Here is a 22,419-nt window from a genome sequence, read left to right on the forward strand (position 1 = left end):
TTTGAGGTCATGTCGAGGAATTTCAGGTGCTCACTTCTTAAATGATAGATTATGATGTTAGGAACAATGTTTTCTTAGACAAGAAAAAATAATAAAATACTTTCTCGCACCCCCTAGTCGATTTACTAAAAAAAGTCACTTTTTTGAACAAATTTTCTAAAATCGCTTGGAATCAATACAAAAACTGCTTCGATCAGGTGTGTATTATCTTCAAACGATAGGTTTTTGTCCATAGATTAAGATGCACTATCAATATTGGACCAAAATTTAAGTTTTTGGACTCTCCCAGGCGGATTTGTGTCGAAAAAATCGCATTTTTTCGAAACTTTTTTCAGAAATGTTCATTTAATTTAGGGTAGCCTATTTTTCCCAGTGAAACCAATGCATGCAGCTTGTAGGAAATTTCATGGCGAACATTTTTCCTTCTGAGAAAATCCAATTTCGACACTCCAGAGCCGAGATATTTGTGTTTTAGTGAGGAAAAAAGAGGCAATTTTCAAAATTTCTCAAAATTCAGAAGCAAGGCCTACTAATTACACGATGTAGCAAGCATATGTCTCAAAGGTCAGGGTATGCTTTTTTATAGTAATTTTGGCCGCTGAATCCGAATCTGAAATCAAATTTCGTGTAAACAGTGATGTTTTGGAGCTACACCCTTTTGGAATGTTATTTGCGTGTTTAAGAGGCAGTTTTTGTAAATATTGCTCGGTTTGTTCTAGAGGTCGTATCGAGGTGCTCCGATTTGGATGAAACTTTCAGCGTTTGTTTGTCTATACATGAGATGAACTCATGCCAAATATGAGCCTCTACGACAAAGGGAAGTGGGGTAAAACGGGCATTGAAGTTCGAGGTCCAAAAAACATAAAAAATCTTATAATTGCTCGCATTTTAGTAAAACTTCATCAATTCCAACTCACCGGCTCCGTGGCTTAATGGTTACGGCTTCTGCCTTACAAGCAGAAGGTTCAGGGATCAAATCCCGGTCGGTACCTTTAAAATTTTGAATCAGAAATTTGAACTTTGAATATGAACAAAAACGAAAATGAATCAGGTGGGATTCGAACTCACGCCTTTGGATTGGTGGTCTGGGACGCTAAGCAGTCGGCCATCAAAAGGTTTTACACTCTAGCAGTGAAATGATCCGTAGTGTTGAAACATGTTACCTTATCATAATAAATACGCGCTGATCCCTGATTTGCCTGACGGGATTGGAAGTCTAAATATAGATCGAGTTTCCTTCAGATGCTTGCTTCTATGTTCAGGCGGGGCCGAACAATGCCCAGCGACCTCGGAATTGGACCGCAAGGAGCTCTGTCATTCTGAAACGGGTCGTTGGAAGCAGCGTGAGGGCTATCACCACCTAATACCCGGGACTGAGATAAGTTGTATCAGCATTCGGCATATACAAAGTCTGATGCAAATTATACTTTCCCATAATATCGCTACCGGTTAGCGGGTATTGGACACACACAAAAAAACTTCATCAATTCCAACTCTCTTTGATGCATTCGAAAGGTCTTTTGAAGCACTTCAAAATGAATGAGCCATAGACATCCAGGATTGGTTTAACATTTTCTCATAGCTTTTGCAAATTACTGTTAGAAATGGTTTTTTTTAAACCTCAATATCTTTTTGCAACAGTCAGCAACACCCATACTCTTTTAGTTCAAAAGTTAGGGAATTTCATGGACTATAAGCCTACGGTAATAACTTTTTGGCCAATCGCAGTTTTCCTCATAGTTTTTCGATTTTTCTAGAACAAACATTTTACAACGTTAGTTATTGTCCCATAGCATATTCGAAATCCTCGGAAAATTCAAACTTCAATGCCCGTCTTTACCCCACTTCCCTTTGTCGTAGAGGCTCATATTTGGCATGAGTTCATCTCATGTATAGACAAACAAACGCTGAAAGTTTCATCCAAATCGGAGCACCTCGATACGACCTCTAGAACAAACCGAGCAATATTTACAAAAACTGCCTCTTAAACACGCAAATAACATTCCAAAAGGGTGTAGCTCCAAAACATCACTGTTTACACGAAATTTGATTTCAGATTCGGATTCAGCGGCCAAAATTACTATAAAAAAGCATACCCTGACCTTTGAGACATATGCTTGCTACATCGTGTAATTAGTAGGCCTTGCTTCTGAATTTTGAGAAATTTTGAAAATTGCCACTTTTTTCCTCACTAAAACTCAAATATCTCGGCTCTGGAGTGTCGAAATTGGATTTTCTCAGAGGGAAAAATGTTCGCCATGAAATTTCCTACAAGCTGCATGTATTGGTTTTACTGGGAAAAATAGGCTACCCTAAATTAAATGAACATTTCTGAAAAAAGTTTCGAAAAAATGCGATTTTTTCGACACAAATCCGCCTGGGAGAGTCCAAAAACTTAAATTTTGGTCCAATATTGATAGTGCATCTTAATCTATGGACAAAAACCTATCGTTTGAAGATAATACACACCTGATCGAAGCAGTTTTTGTATTGATTCCAAGCGATTTTAGAAAATTTGTTCAAAAAAGTGACTTTTTTTAGTAAATTGACTAGGGGGTGCGAGAAAGTATTTTATTATTTTTTCTTGTCTAAGAAAACATTGTTCCTAACATCATAATCTATCATTTAAGAAGTGAGCACCTGAAATTCCTCGACATGACCTCAAAATGGGACAGGCTACTGTGTATATTTAAAAAAAATCGATCGCTTTTCTTTATATTTTTAAAGAAAACCCCCCTCTAACCCCCCCCCTTTCAAAAAGTCTTCAACAATCCGGGGGCAAGTTTATATTCAGAAGACCTCAACAATTTTAAGAATATGAGAGTGAAATTTAGGAAATACGATTAAATCACCTTTCCATAACTGCTTTTCAATATTTGTGTATTTAGGCTCACATCAAAAGTTTTGTCTTGTATTTTTTTTTCAATTCGACCTTTTGTCCTATCAACGTTTTGTCCTTTCGTCGATTTGTTCATTCGACCTTTTGTCCACTTTCGACCTTTTGTCCATTCGACCATTTTTTTATTTGACCTTTTGACATTCAACCTTTTATCCTTTCGACGTTTTGTCCTTTCGAAGTTTTGTCTATGCGACCTTTTGTCCATTCGACCATTTTTCCAATCGACCTTTTGGCATTCGACCTTTTGTCCATTCAGAGGATTTAGTTTAGGTCTATTAAAACTGGCCTGTTAAGAGATTTGCTTCATGTATTGCTATTTTCGGGTTTTGTATTGTACGATCAGTTCCTAGCTGGACTCGGTCGCTGGAAACGACCGTCGGCTCAACGATCGACGAAATAGGTGGACATCCAGCTGCAGCTTTGTTGACAAACAAACGGAGCACGCGGTCGCATGATGGCGGCATCGAGCCAGAATTAGGGGTGATCATGTGATTAAAAACCAAAATTTAAATTCATAATTTTTCAATAAATTGAACTTTTTCACTCCAATTGAGAACCCCTAGGCCTATCCACGACCATTTCCAATGACCGTGAGAAAATACCTTGATTATTGAAAACGATATCAACAAAAAAAAAATAGTGATGAACTGCCTCTAATGTTAAATAACAGTCATAAAGAGCATTTTACATAATGTTCATAAGAATTTGAATAAAAACTTATATTCAAAATCATAAATGAGAGTTGAATTTTGTGTAAAAAACTGATTTTAAGGATATTCTGACAATTGCTTCATTTCGTGACGGGACAACGCGAGCAATTCTCTCTTTTGAAAAATATCTGCGTTGTCCCGTCACGAAAAGAAGTACCTGTCAAATCAACAAAATTTGACGACGTGAAGACTTCTATCATTGCCATGAGTTTTCGTTCGATGATATAAATTTCGCTTCCCTGACAATATTTTGACAAAATTCCTTCTACAAGTTGTTTAGAATACTGATACTGATACTTTTTGGTAACGATTAGCCCATTCCTTGTAAAGTTATGGAATGATTGCCAACTAGGACGTCAATGACTGTACCACAAAATTATATAAATTTTGAAACGCATTTGATTTAGATCAAAAATTCCTTCAGTGGCTTCAAGAAGGCAACAACCGGCACATGCTGATTGTGATGGTGGCGCAATTCGTTAAATTGAATTCAATACAGAGCATTTTAGAGTGATGATCAATTTTCTTCGAATGATCAACGGCTTCACCTTAATTCAGGAAGCAAAATATTCGTTTTTCTTTTTTGAAACAACTGCGGGAAAAGTTTGTCCCGTCACGAAAAAATCGGTCTAATGAATATCAAGATCATATCACCGAATACAATACCTTTAATTTACAACATGAAACAAAACAACCCTGCCAGATGAATTTAGAACATAAAACGTAGAAATTATTGATCGTCACCAACTAACGACTTCCTCCAAAGTATCCAAACTTCTGAATATTTTGTCCTCCACAAAATCTAGCCATGATCGCGCTTAATTGGCCCCTGTCAGCCAACACAAGATGCGTGATGTGATTTCCTGTCACCGCAGTCGAACTCCACACCATGGTAGAGGTACGAACTCAATTTAGCACGTTGTTGATCTTGGCGTCCACTGACATTGACCTCAAAGTGTGCCCAGTGGGAACTCGAAGCGCGATCGGTGTTCAGGAAAGTCGTCAGCACATTCCATAATATGCTAATGTGGCGAAGTTCTGTTTATGCTCCCCCTTTCAGTTGGTTTGCTGTCATGCTCTGGTAAAGCGAGCGTTCTTTTGTCCGGCAGCGACAGTTCGATTGATTAAAATTACACAGTCGGGGCCAGCAGCAGCAGACTTGGGTCCTCGGATCGTGCCGGGTCTCCAAGTTCACACATCAGGCCTTTGTGAATGCATGCGCCGCAACCGTTTAGCGAGAGTCGAAGCCCATTGACCATAACGATCCTTCAAGGTGTTCGAAACGGTATGCAGTCGCCGGAATTGGAAATTTGTTTAATATGATCCAATGTGATCGATTCGGCTCGGTCAATCGATCAGACATCGCGCTGCACCGACGGTAGATCGATTGATCGATCGTGAGTTTGCCGCATTCACATTGGCAAGGTGAGCACTGGACACGGAACGTGCCTCCGATTTGAATGTTTACCTTGGCGGAGCGTAGGAGGAATGTGATCTATTTTATTGGATAGCATCAGTAGTTATTGGTTTATGTGTTCTAAACGAGACATTAACTGACAAATTGTGCCTTCGGTTGGGAGTCCTATTATCTTATGACATTTTAGTCAGCGGACCTCTGTTAGGATTGACAGTAGCCAACAAAATCATACGAAACGTTGTCCGAACGAAACTTGATCTACGCCTCCATTTCCGGATCCCACAAATGCGGCAAGTGGACAACCTTGACCAACCGATCCAGTCTGGTTTGGCATGCATGCAAACTCACACAGGTAGGTATCTATTTGCGTGAAATTACGCCGACCGTAGAAATTCAACTCCATTCCACAGAGTTGGTCATCGGCAGCTCGCTCCAAGGAAGGAAATGCAACACCACCTGGTGGTCTGCCTTGCACAAATCGCGGACTCTGCACATGCTGATACAGTTACAGGAACTGGCCGATTTCGCCAATTCATCACGCGATGAGAGTGAGGTTAGGATTAGCCTTGCGTGGGCTTGGGCACTCGACATTAGAGTTAAGGTTTATGAGTCAACCGCTAAAGAGCTACGGCATTGAAAGTGAAAGTAATCGCACTGGGGAGTTAAGCTGGAGTTGCTGTTGTTGCGCTGATCGGAACGATGTTAAATAATATAGTGATCAATGCTCGTTTAGCTGGAAGTACTATACTTTGCCAGGAGTTCCGCGATGATGTAGGTTAGGCGTCATCCACAAAGTACGTCACGCTCTAGGGGGGGAGGGGGGGTTGTCACAAGCGTGACAAAGTGTGACAAGGGGGGGAGGGGGGGTCTGTGAGACTGTGACGTCACGCTAGACTATTTCTTGAATACTGGAAATTCAGTCTTAAAATATATATAAAAAAAAGTTTAATGATTGATAAACTTTACCGTCATCTGGGGCGAATTCGGACAACAGTCTAAATAGGGACAGCAGGTTTCAGGTTTCAGGTTTTGGCCGATTTTAGCGTGACATACTTTATGGATGACGCCTTAAGCGATTAGCAACGCATTGGGGCAGCGACTTGGTAGTTATTGTACCAATTAAGTTGTCCAACGGATTTCAAACATATCTTAACATAATAACTTATTATTCAAAAATAAATAAAAACATTCCTTAAAAACTGCTTAAATTAGAATTTTAAGAATTTCAAACAAAAAGCAAGAACTTCGAACAAAAAACAAGACACATTTTATAACAAGAATCAAGACACAAAAAACAAAAAAAAACCAGAATCAAGACACAAAAAACAAAAAAACAAGAAACAAGAAACAAGAAACAAAAAACAAAAAAACAAGAAACAAGAAACAAGAAACAAGAAACAAGAAACAAGAAACAAGAAACAAAAAACAAGAAACAAGAAACAAGAAACAAGAAACAAGAAACAAGAAACAAGAAACAAGAAACAAGAAACAAGAAACAAGAAACAAGAAACAAGAAACAAGAAACAAGAAACAAGAAACAAGAAACAAGAAACAAGAAACAAGAAACAAGAAACAAGAAACAAGAAACAAGAAACAAGAAACAAGAAACAAGAAACAAGAAACAAGAAACAAGAAACAAGAAACAAGAAACAAGAAACAAGAAACAAGAAACAAGAAACAAGAAACAAGAAACAAGAAACAAGAAACAAGAAACAAGAAACAAGAAACAAGAAACAAGAAACAAGAAACAAGAAACAAGAAACAAGAAACAAGAAACAAGAAACAAGAAACAAGAAACAAGAAACAAGAAACAAGAAACAAGAAACAAGAAACAAGAAACAAGAAACAAGAAACAAGAAACAAGAAACAAGAAACAAGAAACAAGAAACAAGAAACAAGAAACAAGAAACAAGAAACAAGAAACAAGAAACAAGAAACAAGAAACAAGAAACAAGAAACAAGAAACAAGAAACAAGAAACAAGAAACAAGAAACAAGAAACAAGAAACAAGAAACAAGAAACAAGAAACAAGAAACAAGAAACAAGAAACAAGAAACAAGAAACAAGAAACAAGAAACAAGAAACAAGAAACAAGAAACAAGAAACAAGAAACAAGAAACAAGAAACAAGAAACAAGAAACAAGAAACAAGAAACAAGAAACAAGAAACAAGAAACAAGAAACAAGAAACAATTCATGGGTAATTGAAAACAAAATATCTATTCGTGAACCTTTTCAAAAGTAAAGGTAGATTTGAAAATTTAAAATTATTAAATTAAACAAAAGTGTCATATTTAACAATGAAAATCGAATCAATGATTTTCGAGATATCATCAGATTAAAAATTACAGGCTAATTAGGTGACACAACCGTACAGAAACACAAAGACAAAAGACAAAAGACAAAAGACAAAAGACAAAAGACAAAAGACAAAAGACAAAAGACAAAAGACAAAAGACAAAAGACAAAAGACAAAAGACAAAAGACAAAAGACAAAAGACAAAAGACAAAAGACAAAAGACAAAAGACAAAAGACAAAAGACAAAAGACAAAAGACAAAAGACAAAAGACAAAAGACAAAAGACAAAAGACAAAAGACAAAAGACAAAAGACAAAAGACAAAAGACAAAAGACAAAAGACAAAAGACAAAAGACAAAAGACAAAAGACAAAAGACAAAAGACAAAAGACAAAAGACAAAAGACAAAAGACAAAAGACAAAAGACAAAAGACAAAAGACAAAAGACAAAAGACAAAAGACAAAAGACAAAAGACAAAAGACAAAAGACAAAAGACAAAAGACAAAAGACAAAAGACAAAAGACAAAAGACAAAAGACAAAAGACAAAAGACAAAAGACAAAAGACAAAAGACAAAAGACAAAACTGATCAAAACAACCACTCCATGAAAACCTCCCAGAATGATCGATGACATAACATTACCACATCAGTACTAATGTTACACAACGGTAATAAGTTGTCTCACTTAAACCTTCTTTGATTCTTTCAGATTGATTAATTGATCTAAGCTATGTGATCAAGTCTTGTGGCAATCTTTATTGAGACATTTTTTCTAATTACTCTTTCCTTCACAAGTTAGGCCCTCTTGGTTGAATACTTGTTGAACAGGGCATATCTTTTGTGACAGATCCCGGCAGCTGCATACCGTCGACCGTTTTGATTGGTATCGCTGAATCTGCAGCTCAACTGAATGCAACTTGGAGTAAAAAAAACTGCAGTTCGCTTGATTGCCTCAGTTCGACCTTTCCGTTAAATCGATCGGACACTTTAAACTTTATTAAATTAATGTAATTGAAACTTGGCTCTTCCTGATGACGACGATGATGGCCGCCGTCCACAAGTTATGGTACTAGAGCAGGGCAATTTCTCAACCCCTCTCGTGGCGGTTCAAGAGTGGTATCATTTTTCATTCGTTAAGTCTCGAATTGCTAGGTTGGGGTCAGTGCTTTTAATATTTTATTACCTACCGCTGCCGGACTGCCTTGCCGACTAGTCGGCCGGTACTAACCGGTCTTACATAAGAGTTAGGAGCTGTTGCTCTCTCCTTGTTGCAGCACAATCTGAATTAAATTTGCTTGCCACTAAACATTGAAGCTGCTGGCTGCACTATTCGAAGGAATCAGATTCTAATAATAACCCATTATTTTTTTTTCCTTTTCTTTGCAGCATCGGCTCTCTCAGGTACGTACCAACTGCAAGTCGAGGAAAACATACTTCCCAGTGTCTTCCAACACCTTGGCAATTTAATAATTTTAATTTTATAGAGATCAGCAAATTGCATACTTCAACACAATTTAACTTGCAGAACAGTTAATTAAAATCTTTTTTATGTTGTGTGGTTCTTTTATGTCTAAATTGCACATGTTCTTACTTACCCTCACCAAAGTTATGTTTCTTTCAAAATACTTTTCCACAAGGAATCCAATGATTCAATTAACAGAAAAATCCTGTGATATTTGACAAATTTTTATATTAATTAATCAGTGCATTCAATTACTTGGATTTTGGAACATTTACTTATAATTTTTACAAGCTCGATTTCTTTAACCCGTTTTACCAAATTGTAAATTGTATAAAAATTGCTAGAAAAAAAACTATTCACAAACTCATTTTCACATTCTAATACAAAACAATGTGCTATTTCGCATAAAACTTTTTATCGGTGGACCAAACTCATGCAACTTCTTATTTTTTTGTTGATGTTTTTAAACTGTACTTTATTTTGATCATTTGTCTTTAAATTGTTTGGGTCATTCTTTACCAGCTCACATGAAATCGGATAAAGTAGCCCCGACTCCTAATCAATTTCCGTGAAGCTTTCCTTGATAATTTTTGTCTTTGATCACGAATCCGCTATCTTTTTTTCATTACCTCGTGACGGTAGGGTGGTACGACACGTTTTTCAATGATTTTTAGCTCAAAACCTTGCAGAAATATAAATATGGAGTGTCAAAGGGAATTTTCGAAAACATACTTTTGAGAGCACACGATTAATTTTAAGGGTGGAAATTTCGAGAGATAAATTGCCGAAATCGTAATTCATAACAAAAAAAGAGTTTGTTTTGCAAGTTTTAGATCAGGGGTGACCAAAGTTTAGCCGGTGGGCCAAACGTGGCCCACGAGGTAGTTGTTTGTGGCCCGAGGACCCTTTTTGCAAGATTGACTAGTCTGCATATATGATTTTATAATTCTTTAAAGATAGCTTATATTTATTTGTTAACAACTTTATTTATTGTTCATATTTAAGAAATGGTTTATCCATACTTCGATCCCGACTATACGATACAAATATTTTGTTGAAAAATCTAACTTAATGAAACTTTAAATGTGTTTACTTGAGAAGAAAACTGTTAAAAATAGCAAAAATATAGGTTTTCCATACAAATTAAAAAGTACAATGCATTTTTTTCTGGGCTGAGCCTCAAACTTATTTTGCACTTAGAAACTTTTCACCTCGGGATTCGAATTTATGACATTTGGGTTATTAATTTAACTGACTAACATCTAGTTCAGGCATACCAAGATTTTTTAAATTTTTGAGTAAATTGAAGGAATAATGGTTGAAAAATGCTTTTGCAAGGATTTAAAATATTTGGCGCATTTTAAAATTATTATTCCACAATTTTGTGTGTACCCCTTTATTTTATTTTTTGGAAATAATACCTAAAATTTTAGGGAAAATACAAGTTCATTTAATTGAATACCTTTTTTCATTTTTATCATATTTGAAAAATAACGATTGTCTTCAGCCACAAAATTATCAACCACCCCACGACCTTAGCTATTCCTTGGCATATAAACTTCTATCAAAAATATTTGCAGCAGCCTAACCTGATTTCAATGTTTGTTGAAACATGCAAATTGCAATGAATAGCGCATTTTCTCCATTTTTTGAGTTTTGTTGATTTTAATAAATTTAAATCAACTGATTAAAAGCTTTTTGAACAAAACTGTTGGAAAAGTGTAACTTTTTTTCTTCTAATTTTTAAATGACGAAAATGTAAAAAAGTACATAGAATTATTTAAAAATCTTCAGCTGGTCAAAGCATTTTCAGCCTTGTAGATTGTAAAAACATAATTCATTTTTAATTAATTTTTTTATCACAGTTGGCCGCAAGCTCATGTCTGGAATTTTTTTTTAAAGGTCCAATAAACCATATTTCCAGCTTTTGCTTTTTGGGTGTTTTTTAAACCGCCTTGAGTCAGGAGGGGTATTAAAAACACCCAAAAAGCTATAACTAAAAATTTGGTTTATTGGACCTTTTCAAAAAAACTCCAGATGTGAGCTTTAAATTTGGACCGCCATTCAAAAACTTTGAGCAGCCTTGTTTTAGATCTTTGGTACACTCTAAAAATAACCCTGCAAATAAAAAAACACAAGAAAGTTAACATTTATTCAAATGATATCAAAGAACTGAAATTAAACAAAAATAAAACTCAAAGAATGGGTCAACATTATAATCCACCAGTTAAACTTGTTTAAAGGAATCTTATTGACACGATACAATGTTGGAAGTGAAGTTTTTCTAGAACATGAAAAAAGGTGACAATTATAGGATTTAAATGTATTTTTGGATTTTTTTTCAACGAGTAAGGTTTGTCTCAAGAATATTATATTTAAAACATGCACTATTTCTGGAAAAAAGTTTTTTCAATAGTGTTTAAAAAAAAGCTTCATTGGAAATTTTTACTTGAATTTCGTGGTGATATTGATAGTCATAGTTTTCTTTGTGAAAATGTATCATCACTAAGGTTGCTTATTAGGGTGTTTCATCCAAACAAAAAAGTTCTCAGAATCAGGCAAACCGAGGTTCCCCTAGTAGAGGATACCCATAGGGACTCTCATGCCAAATATCAGCCCATTTGGTTGAGAATTGGCCTGTCCCCAGCGGTTCAAAGTTTACATGTAAATTACTATGGGATTTTTATGCTTTTCGTTCAATCGTTCCTACAGGTCTGGGGACAACATGGATTCACTCGGAATAAAGACAGGTGTGTAGGGGATGGTCCAATGAACAAATTCCAGAAGGAATTAGGGTTGTCCATTCTGTCCCCAAGGTGCGCATTGGATCGACGTCCGGTGTCTCCAGAATCAACGATTCACCCTTCAAATGTACGCATTGTCCTTAGTATGCTATGACGGCTAGGTGAAAACCACGACGCCCCATATCAGACGGTGAACACGTGGCAGAGCATTCACTCAAGTTTTGGTTCAGAAACATACTTTAAAGTAATAAAATTATAATTTTTGATGTTCCTGTAACAATTTGAACTATTCCAAATAACGTAATATGATGATTTTGCAATAATAATGCAATCGATGCTTCTCCACGTGTTCACCGTCTGACATGAGGCGTCGTAATTTTCACCTAGCCGTCATAGCATACTAAGGACAATGCGTACATTTGAAGGGTGAATCGTTGATTCTGGAGACACCGGACGTCGATCCAATGCGCACCTTGGGGACAGAATGGACAACCCTCATTCCTTCTGGAATTTGTTCATTGGACCATCCCCTACACACCTGTCTTTATTCCGAGTGAATCCATGTTGTCCCCAGACCTGTAGGAACGATTGAACGAAAAGCATAAAAATCCCATAGTAATTTACATGTAAACTTTGAACCGCTGGGGACAGGCCAATTCTCAACCAAATGGGCTGATATTTGGCATGAGAGTCCCTATGGGTATCCTCTACTAGGGGAACCTCGGTTTGCCTGATTCTAAGAACTTTTTTGTTCGGATGAAACACCCTATTGCTTATATATTTTCAATAAAAAAATCATGTTATTAGTTAGTTTATAAGCTTTTAAACAAAGTTCAAATACATTTAAGGTAAAATTGATTAAAAGTTTAAATTTTGTATTAAATTTATCAAACTGGATTCGTTTATAAAATATCGATTAATATCGTATTTTAAACTGCATTCGAAACACGTATCAAAAGTTTTCACTTTTTATATGAAATATGTTTTACGGTACCTTTCGATCATAAAAAAAAATCATATTTAAAAAGGTTAAATTTTTGAGTGGTAATTTTTGGTCAAAATGTACCTCAACTTAAAACTGCTGCCAAAATGATAGAATTTGTAAAACAAAGCTTTGATCCAATCTTCACTTTTCTGAACCAACTGACGAAATCTCTTAATATTCTTAATTCGTTAAAAATATCCTGTAAAATATATAGAATGTATGTAGTATGTATGCAATTTCATTGGCGCCAAATATTAATGTTCTCTGTTGAATAATTTCAGCATATTTAATTATAATTGCAATTGGATCACCGTTTGTCCCAACACCTTCTCCGAAGGTGAGAACAATCCCATTAAATAGGGCAATCCCATTCATCGGAACAATTTGCGATACAAAATTAACTTTGCGCTAATTCATTATTCAAATGAAAATTCAGCGCACTGCTTCGACAATTGCAATCAACAGTGTGGACTGTGTGAGGTTGTATTTATTTTTAACCCATTAAACTTTAATCACAACGACTGTGTTTTATCTGTTCAATTAAAAACGATTCCTGATCTGTGTACCACTACGTACCACCATTAAATCAAACCACTCTCACTCGATGACCTCTCCGCCCGCGCGCGCCTTGCCTCTCGACCCCTCTCGACAAAAGTGCTGAAAAATATTTGCACTGAAATTAATTAAACATGAGCAATTAATTTAGCTGCACTTTTGCTGCTGAGCTGGCGGAGAGAGAGAGGGAGCAAGGTGGCACTGAATGAAAGCGAGCTCACCTTTATTTGGCAAGAGCATAAATTGTGTCGTCCCCGTCAGGCTGGGACAGTCCAATGGGGGTGTAAAATGGTCGGGGGAGTCGGAAAAACAGGACACAAAACGGTCGGTGATAATAAAGTGATAAAAACATCGACATTTTATGCATCATCAGCGGGCGCCTTCCGGTTATGGCGAAATGATTTGATGTAGAACGCGGCAAAATGTCAAACTGCCAGTGGACACGGATCCTTGCGTTTATTGGAAATGGCGGGAAAAAAGGAAAGGAAGGAAACCGGATCTAGAAAAGCTCTGTAGTTTGTTCTTTTTTTAACATGGTAGCTGCAGGGTTGTTCTACTAAATTTATTTATTTACTTGTTCGTTCATTCGAGTATTCATTAGGGTGACAATAAAAAAATTACATCAGGGATACCCTCTGATTCGATTCCTTAGGCAAAAAAAAAGTATCTGTGCAAATTTTGAGCCAAATCGGTAAAGGTTAAGGGGTCGCTTTTTACTGTTGAAGTTTATATGAGGAAATTCGCAAAAATGTATGCAGAAAAACATCGTTTTAATATTTTTTCTGCCAGGTGGCGCGGGTCTCGCCCAAAATCATAAAATTTAATTTCCTACAACTTTGTCGAAGGGTGCAAAACGATCCGAGTTGATCCTGATTTTTGATGATTTTTCTAGTAAAAATTATTTTCTTATGTACTTCTTATATACCCCTTATATTCTTTCAAGTATATAAGCCGATTTATTTTCATCGCATTGCTAATAACTCATCAGGATCAACTCGGATCTTCTTGCACCCTTCGACAAAGTTGTAGGAAATTAAATTTCCTACAAGAATCTCACACTTGGACAATTTTGGGCAAGACCTGCGCCACCTGCTGCCAAAATCCTGAAGCGATGTTTTTCCCCATACATTTGAGCGATTTTCCCCATATAAACTTCAACGATAAAAAGCGACCCCTTAGCCTTAACCGATTTGACTAAAAATTGCCACAGTAACTTATTATTGCCTAAAGAATCGATCCAGGGGGAATCTCTTCAGATATCCCAAAATTTTCATTTTTTCTTGTCACCCTAGTATTCATGCATTTTTGGGAGTTTTCCTTTCAAAAATGGAATATTCGAGATTTCTAACTTTCAAAGGAGTCTTTGAACCACGTGATATTTTTTTGAATTCTGCAAGGGCATAAGTTGTTTAAATATTGTTGTACTCCAGAATTTAAGAATTACTGTTACTCGAAACCATGGTACCAAAAAGTTGTCTAAGATGTAGGGAATTTGACGATCTTTCGAAAAAATACAAGTGGTCTAAACGTCAAAATGTTCGTTAACCGATCTTCAATTCAATTAAATTAGTGTTTTATTAGAATTTAACAGTTCTGCTCCAGGATGTTACATTTGCAATTCAGAGATTTGGACAACCTTTCAACTGAGATTAGTTCATAAGCCTTTGCAGGGAAGCTACATACTTTTACTTTTAGATTATGCTAGCTGAGTGCTCTTTTGGGGAAAATAATTTTTGAGATAAAACCCTGGGTGACCCTATATGTTTTTTTTGTGTAATTTTGCCCGCAGAATCTGAATCTGCCCTCAAAAATGAGCCAAGGTTTCAAAATATCTCTTAAAAAATAAAATAAATATCTATCATATTTCGGGTTTTTATGTGGAAAAATAATTTATGAGTGTCAGCAAAAATGCATCCAATATCCAGGTAAAAATATCTTGCAACCATTGGATAGATTTTCAATTGAAAAAAATTGAAATATTCGTGGAATGTTCAAATCGTTTCCATAAGAATTTTAAATCCAGTTTTCCAAAAGTGTTAAATAGCTTTATTCTGTTTGCAATCTCAACGCTTTACTGTTTATTTTCGTTTTTTTTATATTTTCCTTTTTCAAGAGGCAGCTAGTGTGCTACGTTAAACTTTACTTATCTTGTTTTAGGTTTTTTTTTTTCGTTCATCTCTGCTAACGCACAGGAAATCGAAAAAAATATTATTCCGACCCTTCTTCGACTAGTGTGAAATCCAAGTTCCATTTATTGATATCTCGTGACGGAGTCGGGGTGACATTGATAGGTTGCAATTTTTTTGCCAAACGAAAAAATACGAATTAAATACAAACCAAATTAAGCATAAGCATAGGTGCCCACCCGCAGTTGCTACTCCGTTATTGACCAGGACCTCCAGAAGTTACATCCACGAGCCGTGGAAGATAAGTGGGTGCTATCTTTCCTCGCTTCGCAACTTCTCAAAGGCTCCTATCATGCTGATCAATACCGGCGCCGGCCACGACCAGTGGTAGGGTCACGGGGAAGTGGATGGGAATGTTAGTCCGATACTTGAGTGATAGAGACCGCCCAATCGACTGCTTCTCCGACAAAGTATCACATGAGTTTTGAGGGGGTTAGTAGATGGGTATGAGGTCAGGATTCACGAGTGGCAGTGATGTGACCATGAGCATTTTGTTTATCGGTTGAAATTTTTAAATCTTAGGCAGCCGGCTGCGGAAGGATAGATAATTGATTATTTAAAATGGTTTATTTTTATCGAACGCGTGCCAGCCGAGCATTAGTGCTATGGGCTGAACTTATCAGTATAATTTTACTGTTTTTACAATTTAGATAACGCGAGCAAATTTCAAAAATATTAAATAAATGACGCTTTACTCTTCATATAATCAATAGTTTGATGAGTAATTACTAAAACTGAAAGTTGGAATAAATTTTAACGATTATTTACGACGAAAATTATCGCGAAAAATCCGGACTGTGCGTCCCAAGAAGCACTGCACTTATGAAGGCATTATTCAATTATTATGACCAATCACCCCATGCACACAAACAGCGACACAAAAGAGACGAAAATTATCGCGAAAAAACAAGACTGCGCGTCCCCAGAAGCACTGCACTTATGAAGGCATTATTCAATTATCACGAATTAAATACAAACCAAATTGTTAGAGAAGTGTTCAAAGTACTTCAAGGTGCAGTTTCAACAAAATTTAAATTGTTTCAAGTGTTACTTAACTATAATTATGAAAACATTGATAAATAGTTGTATTTAAATACTCTTGAGGTGTCAGGAATTTTCAACGAAAATAAGTTTGATCGAAAAATTGACAGTATTTTTTGCATTTTTGATTCTTTGAATAATTTCACACTAAGAACAGCTAAAACAAGTTTCTAAATTATATATTTTAAGCGTTATTGCAAAAGAACTCAACACAATTTCAGATTTTCAGTAGAACATTTTTTGAAGTAAATTTGGATTTTTTTCAATCATACTACAAAATTGGTTTTAGGTAGAAAGAAATTCTTATAAAAAAATCTAATGAAGTTTGATTGAATCAAACTTGGAACTTTTGATTTACCAAACCTTGTATTTATATAAATTTTACTGATACACCCAACCGGCGGTCGCATGGTTGTGATACATGGCGGCATGAAAGTATATCAGAATCTGCATGAAATCTGTCCTCATGCATTTTTTGCGATTTAGGGGTATGCCATTTTTGCTCGTTACCGACAATTATCGACATTACCGACGGCTATTGCAGAAAAAAAATCTTGACAGAACGAGGATTGAATCATCAACTTCTAGGTTGCTGAGCCGACACGCTACCACCGCGCCATGGACGTGTCCACCGCGCTCGGGGACGTGTCAGCATTCTATGTGTTGGTGAGAACTGCAGATCGCTGACATGTACACACGCGGTCAAAATTGAGCTATGAGCTTGCTGCAAAAACTGTTATAAAATGTAACATTTTCTGTAGCAAATCCACTGTTGCAGATTTTGAGCTATATATTTCCTTTAGGTGTAGTTAATAAACATTGTTAAGCTAAAATTTTATTTATTTTTTTAAAATAAACTATAAAATTCAATTTGCTCACCTTAGGTCTGAAATTTGTAAGTAACACAATTATCACCAAACCTACCTGGGTTGTTTAGATAACCTTTTTTAATTTTTTTTTGTTTCGTCATTCGTGACTTAGAACGGCCATGATCGACAACGACTAACTTTTTCAAAACTTTTTCTCGGGAAAATTTCTACATACTTAAATATTCTGACATTAAAATTAGGGGATATTAGTTAGATATTCAGCTAAAGTTGACCTTGTTTTTTTTAAAGCTGTAGCAAAGTCACATAAAACAATAAAAATCATCAATCCCGAGAATTAAAGATTGTGACTTCTTAATACTTTTAAAAAATACGAAATTGATTATTTTTGTGGCGAATTTTTGAATTCACGCCAGTTTATAGGTTGGGTTGGGTTGTAGAGGGTTGACAAATTTAACACATTTTGTGGCAGATATATTGTTTTGCGATGGAAACAAAAAAGAAGTTGACTTGAAATTGAAATCAAACGAGAAAATATGGATATCCTTGCCGACATTCTTTCGATTAAACGCCTACTCTCTGAGCTTTACGGTTCCAGTCAGAATTCCTCGTACTGTCCTCACCTTCAGGGACCGTGTCACATCATCTCATTAGCACGTCAAGTGAAAGCAATCACACGCACCAGCTCAAAACCACCCTGAGATATTCTGAACGAGCAGTCAGACTTGTAGCCCGCGGAGCCGCCTCCCGACTGTATTAAATTGAAAATTTTATTAATCATTAGCAGTAGGTACTAACGCGGCAAAATAACGACGTCCTTGACATTTCGGGGCCGCCAATCGTTCAGAGTGCGCAACAAGCCGGGGCGCTTCATCATTTTATCTCCATCAAATCACCAGGGAAACCGGTCCCCGCGGGATAGATATGAATTCAGATGTCCCTGCGTGGGATGGAGTGACCATCCCTAGAGGGTATATTTGCTAGGGGATGCGGGACAATTTTGGGTCTTCAAAATTACTTTTCATTAGAGATCAAAATTTAATTAAAAAGTTTGCACCACTCTAATCTTCAATTTATTTATGATTACACAGAGCGCAGATTGCGAACAAATCAGCCCTAATTGAGCATACTCACACCTGAGAGCGCCCCCAACCGACGACGCAGTTGGTGACAACCTGTTTCGAAACGGTTGTTGCGTTGCGTGTGCCCCCTTAATGAGTGGCATTCCGAGGAAGTACGAGCCACCGAGTTCGTCTGGCAGCCTTAAGGGCATGCCATGTCCAGCGCCATGTTCGTACACGTGTTGAACGGATGGACACCGGCGACAGCTGCTGGCTATTGGCCATTAACTGGACACTGAGTTAAACGGGAAGATTAACAGACAGTTGCTAGTATAGCAAACATGAGCAAGGGCTTGTAGTTGATAAAGTTCAAGGTCGTACTGGAGAAGGCGCGTAGCTACGGAAGACCGGTTATCAGTCTGGACTTGGTTTATTTTTTTTTGTTTATTTATTTACTAAAGAAAAGTTCGATGAGAAATCCTTATTTCGCTCTCAAAGGGCGATAAACTTGAAATGTCACTGTTTAAAAAAAATAACCTTACTTCAGACAGAAAAGAAAAGAAAATTTCTAGAACAACCACTTCAAACCAATAGCCAACACCCAAGGTCGATCATGCAGCACGCACACAGAAAGCCGTTAACCACCTCGTCCATTAAAGCGATTCGATCGGAAACTGGTGGTGTACAGAAATTACACCTGACCTTTTGGAGGCCAACCCGTGCCGCCGGTACCCTGGCCGTGTCGGAAAGAGAAAGAATCGAACATGAAAATTAACACCATTATTTCTTGCTCAAATGCAAACCAATTGGCACGCTACAATGGATGGGTTTTTTTTTGTGCGTGGTTATAATAGGTCAGTTTGAGTTAAATGGTGTAAAAATGTTGCATATGTTAGGGCGATACAAATAAATTTTTTGGGCATTTTAAAGCTTGTTTCTAATGGTATTCTGAACATCAAAAAAAATGTATTCATAAGTTTGCAATCAAATCATATGAAAAAGATAAAACAAAAATTGAGATTAATCTTTTCCTGAATTCCTGACGAAAATTTTCAAACAAATAAATGTAATGATAGAAAAATTATTTTAGGACGCCGTCAAAAAAAGGGTATTTTTAAAGCAAGTTTAGTCCTTAGTTAATAGCAATAAGAGTTTCCAACTGAAGTTTGAAATCTGTTATGTACTTAAATGATCTATTGTATCATGATTATTCACTAATAAAACCTGAATTGAAGCGCATTTTTGAAGAAGGGGAGAGGGACCAATACTTGAAAAAATAGTTGCAAGAAACTTTTTCTTCTAAAAGTGCATTTGGATGTAAAAATATTTGCAAACTCTATTTTATTAATACATGAAATTTGTTACTTAGCAAATCTTTACAAAATCGTTCTATTTTTTTTTATTTTAATTTTTTTTTTAATCCTGTTGAAACTTTTTTGGTGCTTTCGGTATGCCAAAAGAAGCCATTTGGCATCATTAGTTTGTCCATATAATTTTCCATACAAATTTGGCAGCTGTCCATACAAAAATGATATATGAAAATTCAAAAATCTTTGAAAGATTTTTTCGATCGATTTGGTGTCTTCGGAAAAGTTGTAGGTATGGATAAGGACTACACTGAAAAAAAGAATGATGCACCGTAATTTATTTTTGTGATTTTTAATTTCACTTTTTGTCACTAAAACTTGAAAACACAATTTTTTTCTTTTTTTTTCTTTTCTCAAATGCCAATGGGTAATTCTCCGCCAACTCACACAGCAGTTGCCCCGACCCCTCTTCGATTTGCGTGAAACTTTGTCCTTAGGGGTAACTTTTGTCCCTGATCACAAATCCGAGGTCCGTTTGTTGATATCTCGTAACGGAGGGGCGGTACGACCCCTTCCTTTTTTGAACATGCGAAAAAAGAGGTGTTTTTCAATAATTTGCAGCCTGAAACGGTGATGAGATAGAAATTTGGTGTCAAAGAGACTTTTATGTAAAATTAGACGCCCGATTTGAGGGCGTACTCAGAATTCCGAAAAAACGTATTTTTCATCGAAAAAAACACTAAAAAAGTTTTAAAAATACTCCCATTTTCTGTTACTCGACTGTAAAAATTTTGGAACATGTCATTTTATGGGAAATTCAATGTACTTTTCGAATCTACATTGACCCAGAAGGGTCATTTTTTCATTTAGAACAAAAAATTTCATTTTAAAATTTCGTGTTTTTTCTACCTTTGCAGGGTTATTTTTGAGAGTAAAACAATGTTGTACAAAGTTGTAGAATAGACAATTACAAAAATTTTGATATATGGGTAATTCTCTACCAACTCACACGAAATCGGGAAAAGTTGCCCCGACCCCTCTTCGATTTGCGTGAAACTTTGTCCTAAGGGGTAACTTTTGTCCCTGATCACGAATCCAAGGTCCGTTTTTTGATATCTCGTGACGGAGGGGCGGTACGACCTTTTCCATTTTTGAACATGCGAAAAAAGAGGTGTTTTTCAATAATTTGCAGCCTGAAACGGTGATGAGATAGAAATTTGGTAACAAAGGAACTTTTATGTAAAATTAGACGCCCGATTTGATGGCGTACTCAGAATTCTGAAAAAACGTATTTTTCATCGAAAAAAACACTAAAAAAGTTTTAAAAATTCTCTTATTTTCCGTTACTCGACTGTAAAAAAATTTGGAACATGTCATTTTATGGGAAATTTAAATTTAACTGGTGATGTTTATAAGCAAACCCCTTATGTCTATATATCAAAATTTTTGTAATTGTCTGCTCTACAATTTGTAGAACATTGTTACACTCTAAAAAATAACCCTGCAAAGTTAGAAAAAACACGAAATTTTAAAATGAAAAATTTTGTTCTAAATGAAAAAATGACCCTTCTGGGTCAATGTAGATTCGAAAAGTACATTAAATTTCCCATAAAATGACATGTTTCAAAAAATTTTACAGTCGAGTAACGGAAAATGGAAGAATTTTTAAAACTTTTTTAAGTGTTTTTTTCGATGAAAAATACGTTTTTTTTGGAATTCTGAGTACGCCATCAAATCGGGCGTCTAATTTTACATAAAAGTCTCTTTGACACCAAATTTCTATCTCATCACCGTTTCTGCAAATTATTGAAAAACACCTCTTTTTTCGCATGTTCAAAAATGGAAGGAGTCGTACCGCCCCTCCGTCACGAGATATCAAAAAACGGACCTCGGATTCGTGATCAGGGACAAAAGTTACCCCTAAGGACAAAGTTTCACGCAAATCGAAGAGGGGTCGGGGCAACTTTTCCCGATTTTGTGGTAGAGGATTACCCCAATGCATTTTAATCGGTTTTCAGTTGATTAAACATTAATTTTCATAAAAATTTTGAAGTTTTTCAAAATAAAAAAATATTTCTTCCTGATTATTCAGGTCGACTTTGAAGGGCGGGGCGACATAAACTTTGAAAAATATTTGCAACGGCCTCAAGTTTTAGTGACAAAAAGTGAAATTAAAAATCACCAAAAAATTATTATACCGTGTGCCATTTTTTCTGTGTAGTCCTTATCCATACCTACAACTTTGCCCAAGACCCAAAATCCATCAAAAAATTCCTTAAAATGATACAGATTTTTGTATGGACAGCTTGTGGACAGCTGCCAAATTTGTATGGAAAATTATATGAACAAACTAATGATGCAAAATGGCTACGTTGGGCATACCAAAGGCTCCTAAAAAGTTCCAGCCGGATTAAAAAATTCAACAAAAATCGAATGAAAGAAAATGAATGTGTAAAACTGTTTTAAAACGCAATAATGCAGTCCGTTTTTCAATAGGAACTGATTTTGATTATGAAAATTATGACTTTTTGGGAGTGTTGAAATTATTATGTTTATAAATGTTATACTATGTCTTACTATTGAAAACATTGTCGAAAACTGCTTCTTGAGGTACACATATTTTTAAATATTCCAAAAGTTAGTTAGCTAGAATACATTGATAAATAAGATTATCAAATTACCGAATTACCGAACATTGATAAATAGGATTATTTTAATACTCTCTTTAATACTCTGTTTTCTAAAAAAAATAAGTTTGTATAACAAAACCGATGAAAAGTTTCTAGGTTACAAGTTTCATACGTTATTCGAACAGATGTAGACTAGCATGACTCGGAATAGTCGATTTTTCAGAACATGTTTTTTTCGGTTGTTTTTAGGCCCCTAAGCAACTCCCCAAAATTTGGAAGCGATTGGTTGCGTCCACA

The 22,419-nt window shown here is 36.0% G+C and overlaps 1 protein-coding gene across 7 annotated transcripts in view; it reads left to right on the forward strand.

Moving 5' to 3' along the window:
• Window positions 1–22,419, forward strand: part of LOC120429201 (uncharacterized) — a 262,260-nt gene that overhangs the window by 49,665 nt on the left and 190,176 nt on the right. For all 7 annotated transcript variants that reach the window (XM_052710536.1, XM_039594408.2, XM_052710534.1 and 4 more), the window contains one exon: window positions 8,711–8,725. In XM_052710536.1, coding sequence (XP_052566496.1) covers window positions 8,711–8,725 — 15 coding nt within the window. The remainder of the gene's footprint in view (window positions 1–8,710; window positions 8,726–22,419) is intronic.

Source organism: Culex pipiens, chromosome 3 (assembly GCF_016801865.2).
Source record: "Culex pipiens pallens isolate TS chromosome 3, TS_CPP_V2, whole genome shotgun sequence".
NCBI classification, from domain to species: domain Eukaryota; kingdom Metazoa; phylum Arthropoda; class Insecta; order Diptera; family Culicidae; genus Culex; species Culex pipiens.